General features: G+C 43.1%; 1 protein-coding gene across 2 annotated transcripts; it reads left to right on the top strand.

Moving 5' to 3' along the window:
- Positions 1-21824, top strand: SLC25A30 (solute carrier family 25 member 30). Of its 2 annotated transcripts, XM_059377507.1 has the most exons (10): positions 3-115; positions 6545-6665; positions 8042-8189; positions 10508-10602; positions 12015-12100; positions 14136-14231; positions 14899-15023; positions 16723-16861; positions 18201-18281; positions 19200-21824. In XM_059377507.1, exons 2-10 carry the CDS (start codon positions 6602-6604, stop codon positions 19239-19241), a joined length of 876 nt encoding a protein of 291 aa, XP_059233490.1. In that variant the 5' UTR covers positions 3-115; positions 6545-6601; the 3' UTR covers positions 19242-21824. The 2 variants fall into 2 exon arrangements, with proteins under 2 accessions (XP_059233491.1, XP_059233490.1); XM_059377508.1 differs by lacking the exon at positions 14136-14231 and having other exon boundaries at positions 1-115.
- The last annotated feature ends 5792 nt before the right edge of the window (positions 21825-27616 follow it).

Here is a 27616-nt window from a genome sequence, read left to right as displayed (position 1 = left end):
GTGAAATGGGCGGGGCCGCTCGCGGCTCCGGAGCTTTTTCTCCAGCTGCGGTGCGGGTTGGCTCCAGGCGCGCTGGAGCGCAGGTAGCGGGGCTGGAGGAAGTCGCCGCCGCCGGGTAAGTGTCTGAGCACCGCGCCGCGGTCGCGCTGACCGCTCAGTGCCTGCTCCGGGTCTCCCCTCCACCGGCCCGTCCGTCTTTCGCCGCGGCGTCCTGAACTGGTCGGCGTGGGACTCCCTGCCCGGCCGCGGGCGGTGCTGCCCCTCCGGTCGGCCTCGGCCGGGGCTGGGACTGCGGTCGGATGGCGGCCCGGGAGAGCGCCGACGGGGCCGGGCGTGCTCAGCGTCTGCCGCTGCTACCTGGTTTGCTTGCGGAGCCCGGCTCCCTGGGGCGCGAGGTTCCGGGGCTGGGCCGCGCTCTTCCGGCAGGGGCGCCGGCGGCGGGAGCGCCGGCTGCAGGGCCTCATCACTTGGCTGCGTGGGGTGACTTATGCCCCCGCGTCACAGGTCCCAACTGTGCGGCCTGGTCCCCACGGTGTGTTTCTCCTGCCTCTGCATCCTTCCCACTCGCGTTTCACTCGGAGTGTGCGGCACCGGTGCCCGACAGCGTCTTACTCTGGGAAAGGGCACACTGGGCTTTCTTTGAATTGCTCCTGCAGGTTGGCTCACGTTTGTAGGGACGGGTGCACTTAATTTGCTTGGAAGGTTAATGTAGGTCTGGATCTTAGAGTCTTTCTAGGTGTAAATTCGTATAAAGCGTTTGCGGTGTTCATCATTGCTGCTCCTGCGCCAGAAGAGCAGAACAGTGTTGGGACTGTCCTACAGATTCTAGTTTTCGTCTTCCTCGGGTACTGAAAAAAGTTGAAAGGCCTGAACGGTGGTCTTGGCTTTGCCGCTGCCAAATTTTGTGATCATGGGCTCAGTTAATTCGTATGAAATGAGGTATGACTTCTAAGATTCCTTTTAAATTCCACGTTTCATAAGGCTGTAATGAGTTTATTTTCCATACTGTACCTTGAAAGAGAATGGGAAATGAAAGTCTATGAAAGGCAAACATGAGGAACAAAGATTTAAGAGGGCACAGTAGTTTAGAGACTGTGATTCCAGTTTAAGACTGCAGACTGAAAAGGAAACCTAAGTAAATCTGAAAGAACTTTTTCAGAATTAATTATAAAACAGAAACTTGGAAAGCTTTCAGAAGTTCCGGAAGCAATTACTGTCGTATATTTTACCTCTTTTTGCAGCTGTGCAAATGAGGTAAGGAGAGAATAAGTACTAAGTGAGAGAGGATATAGTAACTTAGTACATATCTAAAGATTTGGAATCCTTAATTTTGTAGGCATTTCCACTCAGGAAACACTTTAAAAAAATAGGTGGAAAGTTTGTATATCCTTTGCAGGAAAATCGTACATTTATTCCGATTGTGCAGAATTTCAGCACTGCCACCCGCTAATATTTTTTTAACAGCCTTTGGAAAATAACATCTGGCTTTGTAGTACAGAGAGGAGAAAGATCATGTGTTCCTTCAGGGAGACCTTAGTTTGCATACTTGGTAGCTGTGTGACCAGGAAAACTCACTTTTCCTCTCTGAGGCTGTCTTTCCTCAATTGTGAAATGTGGCTAACGTTCCCGATTTCATAGGGTTGTAAGGATTAAATGAAATTATTTGTGTGGAAAATCTATAGCAATGTCTGGCATGGAAGATACTCAGCAAAGATGGCTGTGGTTATTAGCATGGTGTTTAAAACGCAGCAGAGAAGTGGTCCCAAGATTTAGTAGGGCTAAAGGGTATGGCCCTAAAGAGGAGTGCAGGGTGGGAAGTGATCACAGGCACTGGTATGCCCGACACTGGAGTTTTTCCAAAGTTGTAATCCCTTCCCTGGGTCTCAGGCTGAGATGTCATCCAGACACTAGTGACTGCTAAGGACAGAAGGCTCCCTGACTGTGCTGGACTGTCGTGCTTGGGGCTTGAGTAGATTTGGGATTTTCGCAAAGAATTGTGCTAGGAAGTTAAGTAACGTATGTAAGAAAAACCCTTCCAAAGAGCGCTCCAAAATAAAGAAATGGTTCAGTTTACTGAAAAGAGATTTCAGCTTGAGATAGCCGCAACCCTGTCTCTGCCTGCGGTGGCCAGCATACCGTACTGAACATAATGTCTCCTATTCCAGCTTTAGCTAGAACCTTCTCTAGTTGGATCAACAACTGATACTGTCTGATTAGCCAGAGTAGTCTTTCTTTTCTTCTTCTTCTTTTTTTTTTTTTTTTTAAGAGTCTATTTACTTATTTGTCAGAGAGATAGAACGCAAGCAGGGGGAGCAGCAGGCAGAGGGAGAAGCAAGGAGCCCAATGCGGGACTGGATCCCAGAACCCTGAGATCATGACCTTAGCCGAAGGCAGCTGCTTGACTGAGCCACCCAGGCGTCCCTAAGATATTCTTTCTTTGACACAGCAAACATTAACGTGGGAAGGCAGGCAGCAGGCTTAACTCCCCAGTAATCTAGTCCTAGCATTAGGAAAGCGAAAGATTTTTACCCTATTCCTAGCTAACTTTTAAAAATTGTAATTGAATAGAAAGTAAGTGCTGTCTCAGAGTTTAACCTGGGGATGCAGGAATGGACACTCACTTGGGGAAGATGAGTTTATGGTCCAGGCGCATCTGAATGGGAACAGCTGGGTATGTGCTCCGCCCACTTGATTCAAAACCCTGGAGAGGCACTTCTACAGCAGTTTTGAGTTCTAGTTGAGTATTTGCATTTGAACCCAGAGCTTTTGGGTTTTGATTTAACCGAAAAGTTGATATCAAAACTGACAGAAGATGAGGGGTGGGGGCGGCAGGTGGGCAGGGAGGGGCACCTGGGTGGCTTAGTTGGTAAAGCGTCTGGTTCAGGTCAGGTCATAATCCTGGCTCAGGTCGTGATCCCCGTTCAGGTCGGCTCAGGTCGTGATCGTGATCCCTGCTCAGGTCCTGGTCCTGGCCCAGCGTCTGCTCAGCTGGGAGCCGCCTTCTTCTCCTCCTCTGCCCTCTGTCCCTTCCCTCCCCCCCTACCCCAACTCGTGCTTTCTTGCTCACTCCCTTGCTCTAGCTCTCTCTCAAATAAATAAAATCTTGGGGAAAAAAAACAAACTGATGTAAGACAAAGTCGCCAAAAGTAGCCATTAAAACTAAGCTAGTAAAACAAATAAGTAGTGGCAGGAAACCAGAAGGTTAATTGCTGAGATGGCATGAGGCCATATGGCATTAGAGTCTTTAAAAAAATGTTTGTTTTGCTTCTAAATTTGAGATTAGTTATGATTCCATTTCCTTTAAAGTTTTGCTGACAGTTTGCAGGAAACTTTCTGAACATACATGTGTGTAGAAAAAGAGTCACTACTAAATAAGATGAGTAAGGGGCGCCTGTGGGGCTCAGTCGTTAAGCGTCTGCCTTCCACTCAGGTCATGATCCCAGGGTCCTTGGATCAAGTCCCACATTGAGCTCCCTGCTCAGCAGGAAGCCTACTTCTCCCTCGCCCACTCCCTCTGCTTGTGTTCCCTCTGTTCTGTCTCTCTGTCAAATAAGTAAATTCAAATAAATAAATAAATAAATAAATAAATGAGTAAGGAGAAGGATAAGCTTTAAAATCATCACTGAGAATTAACTACGTAAAGTGGGCATCTAAGTGCTAAGTGTTCCAAGGTGCGAATTGGGCACCACGGATATAACTCTCTTATTTTCAGTAACAGCACAGATGCTTTGGATGTCCCCGACGTCCTCATTCCTTAGGTGGGGCCCTAGGGTCTGAACTTTTCAGAAACTTGGTCGTCAGCTTAGGAACTCCTAATAAGGAGTTTTGTGTGCCACACAGATGCTTACCGTGTACATAGTATCACAGACCTGAAGGGGCTGTTGGGGGGTGGGGGAGTGGGGATCAGCTGGGTAATGGTTTTCTTTTCTGGGGATGAGAATTTGGAACTAGATAGCCCCAGGCGCTCACCACCACCACCAGCATCCTGAATGTGTAATGTGCCTCTGAATTGTTTACCAAATGGCTTATTTTATTAGTATGAGAATTTCACCACCGTGAACAACTCCCAAAATTTATTTGAATACTATCTTTGTATACTGTGTATTGGAAAAAAAAAACAACTATTGCTGTTTAGGTTGACTGCCTACCTTCTGAATATTATAGTCTCTCTTAAGACTTTTAAATTAAGTACATTTTTGTTTTTTATAAGATGCTGCTTATCAGTACTACCTTTTTGAGGGTGCTTAGCATTTTTTTCTCCTTAATTAAAACATCATCGCTCCTTTATGGTTGCATACAGCCTCAAGTTGTAGCAGAAGGAACACTGTATTTGGAATCAGAAGCCTTGGGTTGGAGGCCCAATTCTTACACCGGTCAGCTGTGTGCCCTTGGGCAAGGCACCTTGCTTGAGACTCTGTTTCCTAGTCTGTTTTTCTGTTCTCCCATCCCAAACTTGTTGGGGGATCCAGTGATATTGTTTGTATCAGACACTTTTATAATGGCAAATTATAGTGCTTCCGCGTGTCACTGTTACATAGTTACTGCTTTGTTTTTCTTAATTTGAATTCAGCAGAATCCTAGAATGGATTAAGAATGGTACTAGTGGAATGTTAATGAGTTATTAAATTTATTATTAACGTGTTCAGACAGTGTATATAGCTCATAGTATTAATCATTATATTATTAATATCATTAGGTTAAGAATTAGTTATGTACAGATATTATTAAATGTTTGTAAGGATGATAGGGAGTTGAGATGAGTTTTTGGGGGCAGGACTTGTTCTTGGTCCTGAAACAAAGCAAATGATGATTTTTCAGGTTCCATGCTTATAGAGCCCTTTATCTTACTTTTTTCTTTTTTTCTTTTTTTTTTTTTTTTTAAGATTTTACTTACTTAACAGAGAGAGAGACTGCAGGAGAGGAAACACAAGCAGGGGGAGTAGGAGTGGGAGAAGCAGGCTTCCCTTCTGACAATCAGAGAGCTGGATGTGGGACTTGATCCCAGAACCCTGGGATCATACATGACCTGAGCCCAAGGCAGATGCTTAAAGACTGAGCCACCCAGGCGCCCCTATCTTACTCACTTGTAACCAGTCTGAATTCGGTTAATGTCTGTAAATGTAGATGTATTTAGAGTCTCCTTTGGGTTCCTTGTGCTTTTTCTTAGTTTAAGCAAGCCCCTGGGCCTTGTTGCAAACTGCCATTTTTGGCAATAATGACTTGTGGCAGGCCTTTCTTGAGAAATGTAGTCTTAGGAAACTTGTAAAACCAGTAAAAACCCTGGGTGTATCGCTCACCAGTAATGATTATAATAAATTAGGAATTTTATTTCAAATCACAATAATTATGGCTGATGGTACACATGCAAATATGTGTTAATTTGCATGTTTTCTCCTGTTATTGGCAGAGGCCAGATTTACCAACTGAAAGTGCATAAAACTGCAGAATGTGTAATAAATGTGTGGGACCGGGCATGGCAGGTGTGTAACTACGTGTCACAGCGTGTGAGCACCTTTTAAGTGAAAGGCAGATGGAAGGTGACAATTGTTGACTGTATTTTTTGTGCTAGTTTGAAGGTGTATATTTATTCCCCACTATGGGAGTACAAACTAGGCATTTTACTTAGCGTAGTCAATAAAAGCGTGGGCCCCACCTCTAACTGGTTGTGTTCGCTGCTTGGAAGGTGATAACGTTGTTGAGGAAAAACCCTAGAGGTTAGTAGGAACTTCCCTAGGAAGGATGACGGGTGACTCTGACCCTAGAGTCCACCCCTTTCCTTCAAACCAAGACACCTCCCAGCTCTTAACGTGAGGTGGATAAGAAAAGAAAACTAACATTTATGGAGTGTGAACTAGAAGTACACTATGGTACTTTGGAGTAATTGTCATTTTATCTTGGGACACTGGGTTGCAACATTTTCTTTGCTCTAGTGGACCTAAGGGACAAAGACAGTGGTGACAAATGGCGCATAGTTGTTGAGTGAAAATGAGTGGATTTTAGATAAAACGGACTACCCAGAAAATAGCCTCCCCTGTGTTCCACTAAATACATTCACTATATCATGGGAACAGCATATTGCGTTACTTAAGGCCTGAATGCGATTTCAGGCAACTGATAAAATGAGATTTGTAGGTAGCTGAGCTTTGCTTTCTGAAGGCGAGGCTCCCCTGAGCTACTGGGGTGGGGGTGAGTGGTGTGGTTCACATACAGCATCTGATGGCAGTCTCCAGATGGAACACAGGTTTTTTTTTTTTTTTTTTAAGATTTTATTTATTCATTTGACAGAGAGAGATCACAGTAGGAGAGAGGAAGGGAAGAGATCACAGAGAGAGGAAGGGAAGCAGGCCCCCCGCTGAGCAGAGAGCCCGATGTGGGACTTGATCCCAGGACCCTGAGATCATGACCTGAGCCGAAGGCAGCGGCTTAACCCGAAGGCAGCGGCTTAACCCACTGAGCCACCCAGGCGCCCTGGAACACAGGTTTTAAAGAAGAAACTGCTTGTGCATGGAGTTATGACTTCGACATGCCTTCCTTTTGTGTCCAGGGAAGACCCTGTCGGAGGCTATGTTTCTCTGATCCAGGAGAAGGGACGGTGGTGAAGATGTCTGCCCTCAACTGGAAGCCCTTTGTGTACGGAGGCCTGGCCTCCATTACAGCGGAATGCGGTAAGGAACCCCCTGGGGTAGGGGGCACTCAGGTCCCTTGCTTGCTCCTCTCTGGGGTATTTGATGTGACCGTAGTTCCAGCACAGCATGTGAGAATAGAAAACATTAATCTCCGATTTCAAAATTGTCTTTTTTTGGTATGTTTTTCCGACACATGGTCATCTGGCTGCCAGGAGTTTAAGAGTTCAGAGTTCAGTGTGGAGAAAGTAGAACTTGTTAATCAAACAGCAAGTCTTATCAGTCATTTGTAGATTAAGTCTGTCTGGGTGTGCCTTGTCTCCCCCCCCCCCCCCCCGCCCCCCCGAGCGCCCGGGGCTAGTAACCGTGCGGAGCCCCTGGTCTTCCCCGAGCCTGTTAGCCACACTGTGTCCGGGACTTCCTTCTCTGCTGAGCTCCACGTCCGCATTCTGGTTAGCACTGTCTGTGTCCTGGCATAATTCACTCAGCATATTGTGAGCCGCTCCCGAGTGCCAGGTGCTGGGCTGGACACGCGGTTGGCTCCCAAGGCTCGGTCGCTGCCGTCCTGGGACAGGGGCTGCCCCTGAAGGGTCTGTGAGGACCAGGGCTGGGGGGTGAAGGTGTTTGAACCACCCACCCACTTCGCTGCCTGTGTGGGTCAGCTCTCCCATGGCCACGGTGGGTCACCTTTGCTGAGAATGAGTGTTACATGTTTCTGTGGACTCTCCGTGAGGCACTGGGTTAAACTTTTTTTTTTTTTTTTAAGATTTTATTTATTTATTTGACAAACGGAGATCACAAGTAGGCAGAGAGGCAGGCAGAGAGAGGGGGAAGCAGGCTCCCTGCTGACCAGAGAGCTCGATGAAGGGCTCAGGCCCAGGACCCTGAGATCATGAAGGCAGAAGCTTTACCCACTGAGCCACCCAGGCGCCTCTGGGTTAAACATTTTTACCTGCATGAAACAGATTGGCTTTTACACTACAGAATACAAAGTGAGATGTTCCTTTCTAAAGGAACGTCTCTCTCTTCATTCATATTGAACCCGATTTTAGCTTTCGGAGATGCAAAAAAATAATAACATTTTAAAATTTCCTGCTCATGTAAATCATTCCGCGTAGCTACCTTTCACATCAGTAGTGCAGCTTTCTCAAATCCTATGTCGAATAATATGGGAAACTACATAAAAAAAGGAAGGTATGTTTATGAATCTTTGGGGTCTTTTTAATCTTTTGGTTCCTAGTTTTTTTCCCAAATAGAGAAAAGATTGCAAAAGTATTTGCTATTTCTTAATTCTGTTTCTTTGTTTATGTTATAGTCGAAATGTTTCCTCAGTAATAGGTCATCATGTTTCCTTTATTTAGTGGAATTTCTTTTTATTGAGTGAAATATTTCTTTTTTTTTTTTTTTTTAATTTTAAGGTACTTTTCCAATTGACTTAACCAAGACCCGGCTCCAGATTCAAGGCCAGACAAATGATGCAAACTTCAAAGAAATCAGGTATCGAGGAATGTTGCACGCGTTAGTGCGGATAGGCAAAGAAGAAGGGCTGAAAGCTCTGTACTCAGGGTAAGTAGACTTCTGTACGTTTATATTTGATTATTGATCTTCCAAATGAAATAGACTGAAAAGTAAGATGTCATAGAGAAAAAGTAGAAATTTGAGGTATATTTGAAAAGAGCAAGTAGTTTGGGAGATTTTTCATGTTTCATTTCAATTTTATTTTCTGTGTATCTCTTAAGTAGTGAACGTTGTGGTGAAAGTATGTTTTTATTATTTTCAAATACAGATACTAATGCAAAAATTACGTTTCAAAAAAATTTCATAATTCAGTGTTTCATTCTGAGAAAAGCCCTTCCCCTTGGCTATTCTGAATTACCAAGGTTTTTGCTCTAAGGAAAATGATGGCGTGTTCTCTGTGGGTAAGGGTTGTGAACAACGTTTCTTTAGTTCAACATTTAGGGAACAGTGTGCTGAAGGCAGGGGATAGGAAAGTAAGTAAGACAGGTGCCTCTGTCAGCCCGAGTTCTGGAGAAAACAGAATTCACTTGGGTGGTTTCAGTGAGGAGACTTTAATGGATGGGTTACTTGAGGGTTAAGGGAACAAAAAGGAAGAATATTGAGGTACCTAGAAACGATCAAAGTGAGAAGTTGTTACCAACCCTAGGACCAAAAGGACAAGCACAGGAATGGTGTTAGCAGAGTCTGTTAGGACGAGAGCCTTGAAGGAGCAAACAGTAGTTGTGGGGGGATGATGCTTCCGTAGCGCCCAGGGAGAGGAGAATCCCTCTTCTTCCTGCTCCCTCCATCCCACTGTCGGCTGGTGGAATCCAACTGGAAGTCAGTCGGGGGAGCCTGAATGACTCATCCGTGAGCACCTCTCTCTCAGGGTGCAGAGCATCACCGAGAAGGCTGAGACTGGATCTGGGAGCACAGAAGGAGATCAGCAGCAATACACAGTCGCGAAGGAGCTGTTGCTTAGTTGGGGCTGCAGATGTGTGAAGAGGGGGTATGATGGATTCACATAATGAGTGCTAGGGTCTGGTAGAGGCAGGCAAGCCCAGACTACGAGGACAGGGGAGGGTGTGTTTCGGGAAGGCTGCTTGATCCAGGTAGTGCCCAGTGTGAGCTTGAAGGATCAAGAAGAGTGAGTTAACCAGGTGTAGTTAGAAGGGAATTGTGTTTCTACAGAGCCGGTAGAATGTGCAGGAAAGCTTGGTACATTCTAGGAACTACAAGTAAGGTGGTGTGGGTATGGTTTGGGAGGCAGTGAGCAGGAAGAGCTGGAGCCATAGTAAAGGGTCAGGGCATGGACAGTCTCGGGATGGGCTAGGTATCCTGATTTCATCTGGTCCATCAGAGGGCCCAAATCCCTTCCCTGGTCCGGGAAATAGAGAGGAGAGCTGATCAGTTGAAGTGGAAGAACATTGAGTCCACTGTGGAATTCTGGATCTGGAGACGGACTGGGTGTAGGATGTACACTGAGAAATCTGCAAAGTGGTTGGAAATGCATGGTTGGATCAGTGTTGGAAGCAGGAATTAGGCGTCCTGAGTCTGTATGGTGCTGGAAACGTGGGAGTGGATGAGATCGTCCAGGGAGTGTGTGGAGCGGGGAGAGAATAAAGCACAGGATGGAATTCTGGGGATCCCCCAGAGGACAGAAGTAGGAAGCAGAGGAGAAAAGGAAACTAACGAGAAGGGGATGTTGTGGAGTTCAGGGAGGAGACAGCTGCACGGAGGGCAGGGTGGACAGTAGCAGATACCACAGAGAGGTCATGTAAGGTACTGAGTAGAACACCTGATGAATTTAGTGACAGAGATGTCAACTGGTCACCTTGGTGACGGCAGTTTTGATGGAGAAGGAAGGGGGACTGCATTTTGAGGAGGAGCTGGGAAATTCAGGAACAGCTGGGTGGACAACTGCCCCCGGGTGGTTCTGGGGTCCAGAAGGCTAAGAGAGGGAAAGGACTAGAACAGGGCCTCCAACGAGGTGGGAGAGGTGCTCCAGAGAAGTAGTGAAGAATGCTGGCTGCTTGCAGAGGGTGGGTTTCATCAGGAGCTTGGTCCCATTTCCCTTGAACACCGGTGAGCAAACAGAACTCCACGGTCACTTACCTTTTCTGGAAGGATGACTACAAGGGGTTGAGCTTTCACTTAGTAAACTAATAATTTGCATAAATTTAACTGAACACAACTATATTTTTTGTTGGATTTTGAATTGTGAGAAACCTGGTTTAGCATAGTTTGATTGTAGAAGGCAAACACATGGTTGCATCTGTGTGTGTATATGCGTGTGTGCGTGTGCGTGTGTGTGTGTGCGTGTGTGTCTTCTAGAGGATTTAAAGTGATTTTTAGGATCTTTGTCCTTTTGTATGTTGGTGTGACAGGATCGCCCCTGCGATGTTACGCCAGGCTTCCTATGGCACTATCAAGATAGGCACTTACCAGAGCTTGAAGCGACTGTTTGTGGAACACCAAGAAGGTGAGTGGGGAGTCTTTTTTCCACTTGTGGATAGGAGCTGGGTGGGTTGTGTGTCTCTAGTCAAGGTGAGATCAGATTTTCTTGAGCCTAATTGTGACTTTACTACTGCTGAGGAGAAAACTGGCTGGAAAGTCTGAATGAATAGTGTTTAAAGCCAGTCTGTCCTTACCTGAACTTAGGGGAGTGATGGTGACGGTTAAAGAAGGGGCAGTCTCAACAAATTTTTAGTTGTCCCCATCTCCAAGACACCCAGACTGGAGGGTATGTTGTTGTTGTAGTTAAAAATTTCCAAAATCAGGAATTAGGCCTATTTTTCAGGAAAGCAGTGAATACCTTCCTTAGTATCATGAACTGAATTCTAATACTCTATTGCTTGTTGACTCTGTGACTTTGCTTTAATCCATACAACTTTTTCTGGTTTTTTTTTGTTTTTTTTTTTTTTTTTTTTACAACTTTATCTTCTGGGTATCTTCTAGGAGTGGTTTTTGCTTGTTTGTTTGTTTTTGTTTTTGTTTTTTAAGATTTATTTATTTATTGGAGAGAGAGAGTGTGTGTGCTCACATGCCCTAGTGGGGGAAGGGGCAGAGGGACAGGGAGAATCTCAAGCAGACTTTGCTCAGCTGAGCATGGAGTCTGACTTGGGGTTCGATCCAGGACTTTTAGATCATAACCTGAGCGGAAATCAAGAGTTGGATGCTTAACCAGCTGAACCACCTAGGGGCTCCAGGAGTGTATCTTTTTTATTCTCCTATGAGATATACCTCATCTTAATTACTAGAGTGGTCTGCATTTAACACAAGAGTGTATTGGTATATGGTTGTCTACTTTGCATGAGAATTCACATTCCTTTTTTGGTATCAAGTCATTTTGCTAGGCAAAATCCCATTAAGCCAGCAAAATTCCTAATATTTTATTTTATTTTATTTATTTATTTTTTTAAAAGATTTTATTTATTTATTTGACAGAGATCACAAGTAGACAGAGAGGCAGGCAGAGAGAGAGAGGGAAGCAGGCTCCCTGCCGAGCAGAGAGCCCGATGAGGGACTCGATCCCAGGACCCTGAGATCATGACCTGAGCTGAAGGCAGTGGCCTTAACCCGCTGAGCCACCCAGGTGCCCCAAAATTCCTAATATTTTAAAAATTGCTTGATTCAGGGGCTACTGGCTGGCTCAGTCACTGGAACATGTGACTCTTGATCTTAGGGTCATAAGTTCAAGACCCACACTGGGTATAGAGATTCTTTAAAAAAAATTAAAAATCTTTTAAAAAATTGCTTTATTTGTAAAGCAGAGATTTTACTATTCTCTGAAGATGTACAAGCAGTATGTAAACGAGTTACACCTATATTTGAGCGATTGATACAAAGAGCTCTGTGTATATGAAAAGCTGAATAATATGTGCTTGTTTATAGATGAAACTCTACTGATAAATGTGGTGTGTGGAATTCTCTCTGGAGTCATATCCTCAACCATCGCTAATCCAACTGATGTTTTGAAAGTAAGCAGTGCGATATTATCTCTTTTTTTTTTTTTTTTTAAGATTTTATTTATTTATTTGACAGAGATCACAAGTAGGCAGAGAGGCAGGCAGAGAGAGAGGAGAAAGCAGCTCCCTCCTGAGCAGAGAGCCTGATGCTGAACTCGGTCCCAGGACCCTGGGATCATGACCTGAGCTGAAGACGGAGGCTTTAACCCACTGAGCCACCCAGGTGCCCCACAATCCATATCTTTCAGGCATACTCCACGTTTTCTTATTGACAACAACATTCAGATAATGAAAAGCTGTGAATATGACATAATGTATATGTGAACTTTAAATGTTTATAATTTAAATATCATGAAGACTGTAACTTCGAAACCTCCACTGGGTAGATTTCCCACTGATCCGGAAGGAACTCAAAAGTAGAGCTCATGGAGACAAGGTTTTTGGTGATTAAGCAGAAAAAGAATTTGGGCTTGGATACATTTGAATTTCATTTTTCACTGAAAATCTTCCAGGTTTTATTGGTTCATTAAAAATGGATGGGCTGCAGATTCTACACAAGTTAGCTCACTGATGACCATTTCTGAATGCGTGATGTTATCTGTTAACTTAATTTCAGGAAATACGAATGGAAGTATTTCCTTACTGCAGTTAGACATTACGTATTGGATGACCTTGTTGCCAACACCAGGGTACAGCCTCCTTAAATTCTTTCTGGAATAAGACAAAGAAATAAATTAATTAAACAAAATAGAAATTAGTCAGAACTTCCTTTTTCTTTTCTTTTCTTTTTTTTTTTTAAGATTTTTATTAGAGAGAAAGAGAGCATGAGCAGTGGGGAGAGGGAAAGGAAGGCTCCCTGCTGCAGAGAGCCCGATGCAGGGCTTAATCCCAGGACCCTGGGATCATGACCTGAGCCGAAGGCCGATGCTGAACCTGAGCCACCTAGGTGCTCCAGGACTTATTTTGTCACGGCTCTCAGGATGTTTGTCTTTTTCCCTCTCTCTCCTTTTTTGTTCCTATTAGCTAACCAGCATTCGCTGCTTCTGCCTTCTATTAGTTGACATACTACATGTTTAGGATCCAAAAGCAAATAAGATAAGGACCCTGCCCTCAGAGCCTTCACTCTATTAGAGATTCTGATAGACATCAGAGTTTTGTGCAACAGTGTGTAGAGTACAGCATGTGTGAAGGTGCTTTTACTGGGATTTTGTTGGGAAAGAGTGGAGAGAAATATCCATACGTCCCTTAATCTCTCAGACATACATACGGGTTTGTAGAAAGGCAGTTCCTGTATTTTGGTTTATTTTCCCATGTTAGCATGGTAGTAACACTTTCCTTTAGAAGTTAGAGATAATTGCTCCCTAAACAAAAGTAAGGAACAAATTTTTAGTGGGAAATCCCTTTTAATTTTAAAAAAATTTGGAGAGCTACATCAAACATTATTTTTATGTTGGAATCTTGGTCATAAAAATTCTGTGGCTGTTGTCAAGGTTATTTGTACATTCAGGTGTAACTGAGTGTGATGGGCATTGTGTGGTCATCTCGTGCTCAGCTCGCTTGCATACCTTTTGGTTCAGCTGGTTGGAAAGAGTAGAGGCTTGAAGTAACTAATTTAAGGAATACCCTTGCCCATGCTTTGTACTGCCACGTATGCTGGATACTCTTATCAGTTACATGAAATCTTAGCATACCATCACATTCTCTTTCCTGTTCAGTAACTTAGAAGAAAATAATCTAATTTTTTTTTCCCTTTTCAAAAGACTACTTTAAAAAATCCATTTTTGGGGACACTTAATGAGCTCTGGACTCCACTGGATGCATTTTGTTGATTCCAGAGTGTCTCAGAACCAATCCTTATGAATGTTAAATCCTCATAAATAGAAATCCTTATAAATCCTACCAGGGCATTTTAAACTAGCATTACGGTCCTATGTATACTGCAGTTCTTTTAATGGTTAGTAAACAACAGATTGAATGGTTTTGAGAAGTCTACATTTGGAGAGAAATGTGCTTTCCTTCTCATGCTCGTCTTTAAAATAATCTCCAGATTCGGATGCAGGCACAGAGCAGCAGGATTCAAGGTGGGATGATAGGCAACTTTGTTAACATTTACCAGCAAGAGGGAGCAAGGGGCCTGTGGAAGGTAAGTCCACAAAACAGAGCCAACTTCCTGACTTAGTTCTTCCCTGTTTTCCTTCTTTGAATTTATTTTTCCTATTTCCATCATCTTCTTTAATCCGAATGGCAAAATGGCATATAGGAAGAAGAGTGACGTCTGCCCTCAAAATTGCTTTCTTCCTTAATTTTATTGTCTGTAGAATGGAAATTACAAGGAATATGTCATAGTTTCAAAGTACCTTTTGAATAATTCATGGATAAGAAATTCTGTGAAGATGGAGCATTTTTTTGTTTGTTTAAAAAAAATTCTTATAGAGAAGGGTTTTCTAGGTCATAGTTATGATGGATTTTTTGATCTGTGTAATTTCTTGGTCCTTAAGTGAAGACCGTGAATAGGCAAGTGCTGGTGTGGGCTGCTGCTCCCTGGTATTCCAGTGACCCGTCCGTTCACAGAGTAGACCCTAAAGGTCATCCAGTAGGGTCCTCTGTATGTACTTGGAAACCGGAGCCTCTGTGAGGCGACTTGGCCTGGCCAAGTTCTGGCCAAAGTCGTACAGTTAGTGCCAGAATCAGAACCGGGCATGGGACTTCTTAATCGTCTGGACTTTTCTACTCTGTCACTGTGTAGTTTTTTCCCAAGGCTGGTTCCACGGAGAGCTGTCTAAAACTTGGTTGTTCTTATTTTTATGCAGGGCGTGTCCCTTACGGCCCAGAGGGCTGCCATCGTTGTTGGTGTGGAGCTGCCCGTCTATGACCTCACCAAGAAGCATCTGATTCTCTCGGGCCTCATGGGAGACACTGTGTATACCCACTTCCTGTATGTTTAGAGATTTTTTTTTTTTTAAGATTTTGTTTATTTATTTGACAGAGATCACAAGTAGGCAGAAAAGCAGGCAGAGAGAGAGGAGGAAGCAGGTTCCCAGCTGAGCAGAGAGCCCGATGCGGGGCTCGATCCCAGGACCCTGAGATCATGACCTGAGCTGAAGGCAGAGGCTTTAACCCACTGAGCCACCCAGGCCCCCTAGAGATTTTTTTTTAATGATATTTTAGGGATGCATTAATTCAGGGTGGCAGTTTGCTATAAATGTATAGAAATTTTAAAGAAGGTTTATGAATATATCCTCATATTTGAAAAGTTACAATTCAAAAGTAAACCAAGAAAAAGTGAAAGTTCTTATTATCTGTTTACATAGGTAACCACGGTCAACAGCTTGGTTTTTGGGCACATGCAGATATGTCTATAAATGTATATCATGTGTACTTATTACACAAGCAAGATCATGCTTAGCATTCTCTTTTTATTTTTATTATTTTAATTTTTTAGTTTTATTGAGCTATAACTGACAAATCTGTGAGCTATTAAAAACATAGGACGTAATGATTGATAGCATACACAATGTGAAAGACTCTGCCCCCAGAGTTCATTGATGTTACCTCACATGTTTATCCATGTATGTGTGTGTGTGTGTGTGAAAACATTTAACTTTTACTCTCCTGGCAAATTTCAGTTATATGACAGTGTTCTCAGCTATGGTCACCCTATTACATATTAGATCCTCAGCCCTTGTTCATTTTAGAGCTGAAGATTATGGCCCTTCACCAGCCTCTCCCTATTTCCTCCATCCCTCACCCCTTGCAACACTTTTCTACTCTGTTTCTAGGGTTCTATATTTTTTGTTCGTAGATTCCACATATAAGTGGTACCATGCAGTATTTGTTGGTTGCTTCCTTTTTTTAATTTAATAATATGCTCCAATTATCTTTCCATATACATACAGACAGACTTCATGAATTTACAATAGCTGCAGGTTAGTATGGATGTATTATGGTTTCATCCACTGAGGGCTGATTTTTGCCCCTCGAGGGACCTTTGGCAATTTCTGGAGACTGTTCAGATGGATAGGATTAGGGAATACTGTTGGCATGTGCTTCCTGGAGGCCAGGGAGCTGGTCAACAGCTTACAGTGCACAGGACAGCCCCCCACGACACAGACTTGCCTGATCCCCAAAATGTTAGAAGTGTGAAAGTTGAGACACACTGCCCTGAGTTGATGGATACCAAGTGTGGTCTTAGTCTTGTGAGATGGAAGGTTTCGTAGACCCGGAGACCCCTCGAGGGGTGGGGTGGGGAGGCATTACAATGAGGACTTTTTCTCTGCTCTCCCAGAACAGTATGGTTATGATAGGGCTAAAATTACTTTGATGCCTGCTTATAGCAAACAGATGCGATAAATCATCATTGGAGGACATTCCTTCATGTTTCTATGATTCTTTGACATTCTGGAACCTCAAAGGTGTTCTTAGTTGGGACCAGAATTTAGAAGCCACTATAGTCAGTGCCATATTTAAGAAGTTGATGCAGCACTCTAGTGATGGGCCTCCTCCTGGGGACCTTGCCTTCTGTTACATGTCACTTTGGCGATGTTGGGGAGGAGGCTGTTTCCTGCCTCTGCTAGTGATGGTTGTGGCTCAGTGGTGGTGAACTGTTCATTTTTCCATTGGTATCTTTTTCACAGCTCAAGTTTCACCTGTGGTCTGGCTGGGGCCCTGGCCTCCAACCCCGTGGATGTTGTGAGAACACGTATGATGAATCAGAGAGTCCTACGGGATGGCACGTGCTCTGGCTACACAGGTACCCTGGACTGCTTATTACAGGTGAGAGTGGATGTGCCCCTGGGCAGGGTCATGTGGTCCTTGCATGGCTTATTAGCTTCCTTGCTCCCCTCTGAAGAGTTTTCTTATCACCATGAAAAAAACAAGGGTTAGATAAGCAAGACAAACCTGTGGGTTGGACACTTGTGACTGTCTGACTTTGGCGGAGGTTCAGACTCTACCTCAGTTTCCTCATAAGTGAAATGGGACAATAATAGCACGTGTGTCATAGGGTTCTTGTAAAAATCATTGAGATGATGCCTACAAAACAGGATAGTGCCTGGATTTATGCGTAGTAAGCCTTGTTAGTATAATAATAATAAGGGACTCTTATGAAATAAGCTAATATATTTTACTTACTCTTCACTATTCTCGTGGTTTGTTTCGGTCATTGGAACTGCCCCCCAAATGTGTGTGTGTGTGTGAATATAGACCTGCATATTCACACACACATATTTGTATATATCTGTTTAACTGAAGAAGGGACTAAATTTTCAGGGTGTTATAACTAACATGAATGATGCTCCAAAACCTTGAGAAGGTGCCCAGTTTAGGCCACACTGGGGCTAATTTTATAAATACAAAATCTTGATGAATCTTTAGAAATGAAAAGTTCATTTCCTTTATACCACTGCTCTGCTGTAAAGGGAGAGAAAATAGTCAGATTTTCTGCCATCATAGTAGAACTGTGTGTCCTTCCAAAGTGTACCTCCCTCCTCTCGAGTGCTGCTGGAATGAATATCCCGCATTCAGACATCTCTCAAAAGAACACGTCGCTCTTACTGTACTTTTCAGTGTGAACAGTGAGGGCTCCTGTTCACGAGGGGATGCAGGTTCGCAGCTGTCTCCCGACTAGATTGCCAGCAGCCCAGCATCCGGGTCTGCTTTGCTGTTCCTTTTCTCTGGCGTGACGCGGGCACAGCCTAGGCTTCAAGTGCTGCTGCAGCAGAGCAGAGAGGCGTGTCTTTATCCACCTAGAGACGTGAAGTAGATGCTCTGAATTAGGTCTTTACCGCCATCGCTTCACTTCTTTCCCACCTGCTCGTGAGTCACGTGGCCAAGAGGCAGGCGACTCCAGCTGGGCCTCAGTCTCCCTTCTCCCTCCTCCAGCTGCTCTCTGCCTGCTGGGGTGTGGGCGCGTTTGACACGCCTTCCTCAACGCGGAAGCCTTTAAAGAACAAAAAGGGGCAGGGGGCAATGAGGTTTTAAACAGTCTTTTCAAACAGGATTTTATTTTTAAGAAACACAGATAATTTGGTCTGGCTCCTAAAGAATTATTAACACATTTGACCTAATTGGAAAGTTCAAGTTAACTTGTTTTTCTCCCCCCTCCTTGTAACAGACATGGAAGAATGAAGGGTTTTTTGCTCTGTATAAAGGATTTTGGCCAAATTGGTTGAGACTTGGTCCTTGGAATATCATTGTATCCTTTTCTACCCCAGTACATCTTAAGAAAGATGGAGCTCGAAGAAGATTGTATAAACTGTCATGTTATTCATGATAATTTAGAAGTGGCTTCTTTTGAGTTCCTCTGATTCTGAGAGATAATAACTCAGTTTTTATCTCAGCAGGTATAAAATCTCTGGGCTGGACTATATGAATCTTGATTTAGTGCTGGTATTATTGAAAGGGAATGACATCAATACAGATTTCTATTGAGACTCTGTTTTAGAAGCTGAGAATACTTAAGAGTACAAGGAGAAACAGGGATTGATTTGATATCCCAAGCCACCCTGGGGAAGGATGTGGTTTGACAGCGGTGTTCTAGAAAGCTTATTTTAGAGAATGCCTGAGGATAAACGGGAATTAGCTCCTGAGTTATTGGGCCGATTAGCACTGTTTCCTGTATGCCAAGTGGGAGGCAGGTTCATCAGACAGGGAAGGGCAGAATTACAAAGAAGGGAATGTGGTTTTCACCATCTCCTTTCTCTTTATCTGTGCCTCCCCCTGCTGAAGGCCTGCCTCACCGTGACCCTTGAGGAGAGCTTCCCAGGACTTGCTGTCTCTGTTCCACACAGAATTTACTGTCCTGGAGAGTCTGCCCACCTCAATGGTCACCAGAGCTAGCCAGGGGGGATGCCATCTACAAAGGGGCTCTGGGAGCTGGTGCTAAGGGATTTGGATATCTCTGCTGTGGTGGTTCTGTTTTAGGCTGACCTTGGGGAGGCCGGTGGGAAGATCTTATGGGATGGATAAGGATGGAGTCCCTCATGTTCAGTCCTGCCCATGGCACATGGTCTGCCCAGACGTATCTGTTAAAGGTGCTATCTGTGACCCTGTTTTTAGAGGTCTGGGTTGTTAAGATGGCGTCTTCTCTGTGAGCCTTAACCGGTAACCGCAGTTCTTTGTGACCTATGAGCAGTTGAAGAAATTGGACTTGTGACAAGTCAAGGCTGCATGAGACAGTGCTCTGAAAACACTCCCTTTTGAACCAATAAAGCTTCCTGCGTGTCACGCTGCTTCTCACTGCTTGGTTCACCACAGATTCTGAAGGGGTTAGTTCAGATTGCTGTGTGTTGGCAGTGGACGCCGTGCATCGACTGTTTCATGCTAGAAACTAACATCCAAACACGAGTCCTTACCATGCAAGTGCCCTTCGACATCAAAGACCGCATGTGGAACATACGTTTCTTGCTAAAGAGAACTTGCGAGAAGATCAGGAACTCGGTGTCGTTTTCTTCAGGGGAAAGCTGAGAATGCCAGGCTGCTCTAGAGAAGCTCATCGGAACCATGGAATAGAGCCTCCAAGAGGGTGTTGTTATTCCTGAACTGGGGACTGTCCCTTCTCGTCAGCTGAAGAACCTTCACACATGGAGACCTGGCCCTTTCAACTCCAGGTGGAAACAGTACAGGAAACAGAGCCCTGGAACATTGCCCTGCTTTATAATTTCTTATTTTGGCAGGATCCTTCACTTAAAATAAGTGATTTTTGGCCTTCGAAGGCTTGACCTTTGTGAGGAATTGTTAGGAAGTATTAATCTCTAAATCCATGACGGTGGGATGTGTTGGCTTTTGAACATGGCAGGGTCCATGTTGATGGAAGATCTTTGAGGCAGCTGGGGTTCAGTCTTAGGTAATGTTAGCAGTCTGCTCTGATTTTTAGCAAAGTTTATTATTTCTGTAAAATGGGGACGATAACCTGTATTGATATGGAGGGTCAAATGAAGACAAGAATAGTGGTAGGTGATGGACCTCAGCCCTGCTGTCGTCCCGCCAGAATCCCAGCATCAACAGGCTGGTGTAAAGAAGAGAGAGTGGTTTCATGATGGGACTCTCACTGGAATCCCTAGCAAAGCCCCTCGCCAAGGCCTTGTGAAAAAAGAGAACACGGTCTAAGTTTTTTTATGTTTTCCGTAGCAAGATGTTGTGAGGGAATCAGAGTTGATTTTTCCGGATTTCTCAGTTTTTACTTTAGTTCAGGTTATCTATTAAGGTATGTCCTGTTATATTAAGGAAGTTATATTAAGGAAGTCCTCAGACTTCCTGTTCAGTTTGGTTGGAAAACACTTGCTTGAAAATTTAGAAACTATCTCTTCAGTGCTGCACCTGTTTTCCGGTTTCTGAAAAAAATATATAGCATCTTCCTTTCTTTCCCCAAGACAACAAAAATCGTTCTCCCTCTTCTTTCTCACCTTCATCTTGTTCTTTTCAAACTACAAAGTGACTCTGAGAACCCGAAGAACTTTACACTTCTCGAAGACAGCCCAGGGAAGGGGACATATTTACTTGGGTACCTTCAGTTCTTCCATTCGAGAACATGACACACTGACGGGGGCTCTGGGATGGACCCTCCTACTAAAGTATTTGCGGGGCAGGTTCTCAGTTTGTTCCCATCCTGGATCACCACCTTCCTTGTACCCAGCATTGAAGGGGTGTAGGTTTCTCTTCCGGATGGGGCCTTTTCCCTGCCAATCACTTTCACGTTGCCTTCTCTATGAACATTTACTTTGAAAAAGATTTCGTGAGGTAGAAAGGTTATTTCCAAACTCGAGACAAAGTCATTAAGAAGAGAAGTGGTGGAGTGGCATGTAGGTGTTTGGTTAAAGACTGAGTTGAAAGTCCAGATCCCCTCGCCCACTCTAGACGTGACTGCAGAGCAGGTGCACGGGGCCTAGCTCCTGGTACTGAACCGTTATCTTTAGACAGAGATTTTTTTTCTTCTTACCAAAACATTCCATTGACCTGGTCAGGGCTTTCTCAGAAAGGCTTTCACTTTTGGGTTCCTCTAGTTCAAAGGATTACTTTTTTAAGAACCACTTTTTTTTTTTTTAAATGAAGAAAACATTGTATTTTTAAAGTGTACATTAAATTTCTAAAATAGTAGAAGCAAGTTCATTTTGAAGACCAAGAGTCCACGTCATGCAATGTTGATTGTATCAATTTATTCAAATTATGTACATGTTCATACCAGGATGAAAAGAAACGGAAACCTCACTATAAAAGTTGAGCACATTTTTTAAAGACAAAAATGAAGTATTTCTCCAGGGTAGATTTATAAAACACGTTATGTAGAACAGGATCTTCACCTGTTCTGGTTTTTCTGCTTCCTGAAGGAGTTCATGCAATTGTTAAGCTTCTAACCAAGAGAGAACTTAAGGACTTGGAGAGTCAGTGCCCTTATTTTCAGGGGTGTGACTACAAGTCCCCCAGCCCCCTTGGATATTACTTAAATGTGGCAAAAGGATTTTTAGCTTTTATAACTAAAATGAAGATCATGGATTTTTTTTTTTTTGTCTGCTCGTGGATTTGTATAATCATCGATGCTGAATGTTGCCGATCTGTGATATAAAAAGGCTCCTGTTCTCCATATTTATTCATGAGCTAGAAATAGTATGTATTATGTAAAGACTATACATTTTTCATAAGCCTTTATATCTCAAGCTCTTTTATTTAAGCATTGTTGGCATATGTGGCATAAGCTTTGTTTCATTGTTTAATAAACTGGAATAATACATAACAATCCAAATGATTTGTGTTTATTTTGGATAAATAGAAACCTTTAAACAAAGACAAGGTCCAAAGAGTCCAGAAGGTTGGAGTAGAAATAAATGGCACTTGTGAAAGTGGCTACCGACATTTCTCCTCATGGAGAAGTTGTTGGGGGGGTCATCTTTTTTTTTTTTTTTAAATTTTAAAATAATCTCTACACTCAATGTGGGGCTTGAACTTAAAACGTGAGATCAAGAATTTCATGCTCTATCATGTGAGCCAGCCAGGTACCCCAGGATCACCCTCCTTATTGCCTGAACATCTGTGTGACCTCCCACTATATGAAATCCTCTGTAGCCCAGCAGAGGCCAGTGACTTTGATCCATGGACTGGCTGGGTAAAACCTTCTGGAAATGCGGAATACCAGGGTGATGGCATGGGTGCCTTGAGCCTTCAGGTTCCCTCTGTCCTCCCAGCGTTTGGCATTGGCAAGAGATGGGCTGGGATGTTTGATTAACTGTGGATCAGGCAAAGGCACCTGTGTTTGGCTTAGAAGAGCCATGGGCTAGAACACAAACCTAGTTCATTAAATTTTTCACCTAAAAATATTCTTGGGACACCTGGCTGGCTCAGTCGGTAGAGCATGTGACTCTTGATCTCAGGGTCATGAGTTCAGGCCCCACACTGGGCGTAAAGCTTACTTAAACAAAAATAAAAATTAAAAAGAAACCTCCATAAGATTATAAAAAACATAACACTTCTTTTTTTCTAGGTGCCTGTCTTACTAACATTTGAATTAAAGATGGTGGTTTATTGAAAAAAAAATAAAGCCGGGAAAAATGGGCACTTTCTTAGTTCTCTTACCTGAGAGATTAAATGACACACACAATTGACTTTGTATGAAGGTTAGCAAGAACCACTGGCTGCTAGTGTTTCTCAAAGGCCTGTGGACAGTAGAACTGTCATGCGCATTATGGTACCTGTTAAGACATACTTGGCTTTTAGGGGCACCTGGGTGGCTCCGTGGGTTAAAGCCTTTGCCTTCAGCTCGGGTCATGATCCCAGGGTCCTGAGATCGAGCCCCGCATTGGGCTTTCTGCTCAGCGGGGAGCCTGCTTCCTCCTCTCTCTCTCTCTGCCTGCCTCTCTGCCTACTTGTGATCTCTGTCTGTCAAATAAATAAAAATCTTAAAAAAAAAAAAAAGACATATTTGGCTTTTAATCCAGGCTATTTATTTCTAAACTGGCAACTGGGAAGATGAGACACTAAATTTTTGGTAGAGTATAACTAAATCCATTCTGAAGCAAAACAGGAATACAAGACAAGGACAGTGTGTATAAATAGGTTTCTTGAAAGTTTGATGCAAATAACGGAATGAAGAACAGAAAACCTGGAAACTTCTATGTCTGTATATCCTCTGCTTAAATAATCCATACAATGGCTTACTGTATTGGTCTTGAGAAGAATGAATTAGATCTCAGCTGGCTGACTTGGAAAGATATCCATAATACATTATTAAGTAGGAAAAACTTAAGGTGCAGGCTCCTGTGTATACCATGAACTCACTTCTTAGGGAGAAAGCAAACTTAACGTTTGTAGAGAATGGATTTAAAGGGTATGTATTAGAGTTCTCCAGAGAAACAGAACCAGCAGGCTGTGTGTGTGTATGTCTGTATATGTATATATACATGATTTATTTTAAGAAATAGGCTCATGCAACTGTGGGGGATTGCCAAGTCCGAAATCAGGAGGACAGGCCAGCAGACTGTGGTGATTGTACCATTTTAATGTTCCTACCAGTAGTGCACAAGGGTTCCAATTTCTCTACATCCTGGCTAACGCTTGTTACTTTTTTGTGTTTTTGAGAGCAGCTATCCTACTGTGTATGAGGTGATATCTTGTGATGTGCATTTCTCGGCTGATTAGTGACATTGAATATCATGGCTTGATGGCCATTTGCATATCCTCTTTGGAGAAATGTTTATTCAGGTCCTTTATTTTTGAATTATGTTGTTTTTTGTTGTTGTGTTTCAGGAGTTTCATGATTTGCAGATATTTTCTCCCAATCTGTGAATTGCCTTTTTGCTTTATTGCCAGTGTCTTTTGATACACAAAATTTTTTAATTTTCATGAAATCTAATTTGGCTATTTTTATTGTTACCTGTGCCTTTGCTGTTCTATCTAAGAAATCATTTTCAGAATCCAATGTGGTAAAGCTTTTGTACTTTTTTTTTTTTAAGATGATTTTTTGAAAGATCTTATTTATTTATTTGACAGAGAGAGAGATCACAAATAGGCAGAGAGGCAGTCAGAGAGGGAGGGGGGGAACCAGACTCCCTGCTGAGCAGAGAAGCCCGATACTGGACTCGATCTCAGGACCCTGAGATTATGACCTGAGCTGAAGGCAGAGGCCCAACCCACTGAGCCACCCAGGCGCCCCTGTACTGTTTGTTTGTTTGTTTCTTTCTTTCTTTCTTTTTTAACTTTTTGTTTATTTATTTTACAGATAGATCACAAGTAGGCAGAGAGGCAGACAGAGAGAGAAGGTGGGGGTGAAGCAGGCTCCCTGCTGACCCTGAGATCATGACCTGAGCCGAAGGCAGAGGCTTTAACCCACTGAGCCACCCAGGTGCCCCCGTACTGTTTCTTTTAAGAGTCTTACTGTTTTAGATTTAGGCTGGTGGTTCATCTTGAATTAATTTTTAAAATTTTATTTATTTTTATTTTTATTCTTGTTAAAAGATTTTATTTATTTGACAGAGAGAGAGACAACAAGAGAGAGAACACAAGCAGGGGGAGTGGGAGAGGGAGAAACAGGCTTCCCGAGGAGTAGGGAGCCCCACACCGGGCTCAATCCTAAGGTCCTGGGATCATGACCTGAGCTGAAGGCAGTTGCTTAACCAACTGAGCCATCCAGGTGCCCCTTAAATTTTATTTTTAAGCAAACTGTATGCCCAGTGTGGAACTCAGACTCAACCCTGAGAGCAAGAGTCGAATGTTCCAACAACTAAGCCAGGCTGGTGCCCCGTTTTCTAGTCTCAATTTCATTGATCTCTGCTGGAGTCTTTATTATTTCCTTCGTTTTGCTAGCTTTGAGTTTAGTTCTTTCTTCTTTTCTAGTTCTCTAAGTTATAAAGTTAGGTGGTCGATTTGAGATTTTTCTTGTTTTTGAATGTGTTTAGAGCTATAAATTTCTCCTTTTGCACTGTTTTCACTGCATCCCATACGTTTTGGCAAATTGTATTTTCACTTGCATTTATCTCTAAGTCCTTCCTTCCCCCCGTCCTCCCTTTCTACTTTCCTCCCTTCCTCCATCCCTTCTACCTGCCTTCCGTCCTTTTGAGAGAAAGAGAGTGAACGTGTGCACGAGCAGAGGGAGAGGAGCAAAAGAGAGGGGCAGAGGGAGAGAGAATCCAAAGCAGGCTCCCTGTCAGCATGGAGCCTGACACGGGGCTTGATCCCGTGACCCTGAGATCATGACCTGAGCTGAAATCACAAGTCAGTTGCTTAACCGACTGAACCCTCATTTGTTTCTAAGTATTTCCAATTTCCTTTCTAATTTCTTTGATCTATTGGTTGCTTAAAAGTGTGTTGTTAAATTTCTATAATTTTGAGGAGTTTTTCTGTTTTCCTTTCTTTCTTACTTTGTAAAAGATTTTATGTAGTCTGTACACTCAACCTGGGGATTGAATTTGCAACTCTAACATCAAGAGTTACATGCTCCACTAAGGCAGCCAGGCACCCCTTGTTACTGGTTTCTAATTTCATCCTACTATGGCCATTTATTTATTTTTTTTAATCTATTGAGACTTAATTTGTGACCTAACACGGTTTTCCTAGAAAATGCTTCATGTGCACTTAAATAGAATGTGTATTCTGTTGTTGGTTAGAGTGTTCTATATATGCCTGTTAGATCTAGTGCTTTATTGTGTTACGTCCTTTATTTCCTTATTTATCTTCTGTTTAGTTGTTTTATCTATTATCGTGAGTGGGGTATTGAAATCTCCAACTATTACTGGAGAACTGTCTCTTTCTCCCTTCAGTTCTGTCAGTTTTTGCTTCAAAAATTTTGATGGCTTGTCATTAGGTGTGTAAATGTTTATAATTGTTATATATTGTCTTACTAAATTTAACCTTATATTAATATTCAATGTTCTTCTTTCTCTCTTGTAAGCTCTTCCGACTTAAGTTCTTGCTCTCTCGGTCACTATTCCTACGGACTGTCTTCTTCCTTCTATTCTCAGCTCGTTTGGTCTTTGGATCTCAATGAATCTCTTATATATAGCATATATTTGGATCTTATGTGTGTGGTTTTTATTTTTTTTTTTTTAAAGATTTTGTTTATTTATTTGACAGAGCAGGGGGAGCAGCAGGCAGAGGCCGAGGGAGAAGCAGGCTCCCCGCTGACCAGGGAGCCTGATGCAGGACTCGATCCCAGAACCCTGGCATCATGACCTAAGCCAAAGGCAGATGCTTAACCGCCTGAGCCACGCAGGTGCCCTGGATCTTGTGTTTTCAATCCATTCTTCCAATCTTTGTCTTTTTTTTCCCTTAAAGATATACATATTTATTTATTTTTGAAAGAGAGAATGAGAGAGAGAGCGAGCACAGAAGGGGAGGTTTGGAAGGAGAAGCAGACTCGCCACCAAGCAGGGAGCCCAAGGTGGGACTCAGTCCCGGATCTCGAGGATCATGACCTGAGCGGAAGGCATTCACTTAACCAATTGAGCCACCCAGGCGTCCCTCTTCCAATCTGTGTCTTTTAAGTGGAGAGTTTAATCCATTTACATTTAAAGCAATTATTGATAAGGAAGGACTTATATCATTATGTTGTTTTCTGTATGCCTTATAATTTTTTATCCCTCATTTCTCACATGACTGTCTTATCTTATGTTTACTTGACTTTTTACAGTAATATGTTCTATTTCTTTTCTTGTTTCCTTTTCTGTATATTCTACAGAAATTTTCTTTGTGGTTACCATGGGGATTACATTTAACGTTCTAAAATTACAACACTTTAATTTGAATTTGTACCAGCTTAAATTTAATAATGTACAAAAACTCTGCTTCTTTACAGCTCTGTCCTCAGCCTTTTGGTTGTTTATGTCACAAATTTCTTTATACATTGTGTGGCCAAAACAAACTAAAGCTTTTTATTTTTTAATCTTTTTTTTTTTTTTAAGATTTTATTTATGTGTCAGAGAGCACACAAGCAAGGGGAGTAGCAGGCAGAGGGAGATGCAGACTCCCCACTGAGTGAGGAGCCCAGTGCAGGACTTAATCCCAGGACCCTGAGATCATGAGCTGAGCCAAAGGCAGATGCTTAACTGACTGAGCCATCCAGGTGTCCCAGTAATTGCCATTAAAAAAAAAAAAATTTATTTATTTACTTGAGGCAGAAGGAGAATGAGTGGGAAGAGAGGCAGAGGGAGGGGGAGAAAGAATCCCAAGTAGACCCCCAGCTGAGTGTGGAGCCCCACATAGGGCTTGATCTAACCTTCCTGAGATCATGACCTGAACTGATACCAAAAGTCAGACGCTCAACCAACTGACCCACCCAGGCGCCCCTGGAAACCTGATTAAAAGACATTTCTTCAAATACAGCGTGACACAAGGAGATGGAAAAGATCTGGGGGGACCAATGAAGACTAACCACCTGGGCTGTGGTTGTGGATTCAAGACCTCCAGGCTTGGTGGTACAGAGGTGCTGTTGGAAGTCTGAGCAGTCAGAAGATTTTCTTCTCCAGTTCTTTTCCAGCAACGCTCCTGACTGGGGCCGACACATGGCAGCTGTTCACTTTTAGCTGGTGCCTGTGTGTGGCTCAAAAC

This window comes from Mustela nigripes, chromosome 15 (genome assembly GCF_022355385.1).
Source record: "Mustela nigripes isolate SB6536 chromosome 15, MUSNIG.SB6536, whole genome shotgun sequence".
NCBI classification, from domain to species: domain Eukaryota; kingdom Metazoa; phylum Chordata; class Mammalia; order Carnivora; family Mustelidae; genus Mustela; species Mustela nigripes.
The sequence above is the reverse complement of the archived record's forward strand: the minus strand, read 5'-3'. Positions and strand labels throughout refer to the sequence as shown.

Bases quoted from the DNA above. Each gene is read 5' to 3' on its own strand.
- SLC25A30 (XM_059377507.1), top strand. From the start codon at position 6,602: ATGTCTGCCCTCAACTGGAAGCCCTTTGTGTACGGAGGCCTGGCCTCC. The intron at 16,862-18,200 runs GTGAGAGTGGAT...TCCTTGTAACAG, and splicing joins CCCTGGACTGCTTATTACAG to ACATGGAAGAATGAAGGGTT. The intron at 18,282-19,199 runs GTATCCTTTTCT...CGGTAACCGCAG, and splicing joins TTGGTCCTTGGAATATCATT to TTCTTTGTGACCTATGAGCA.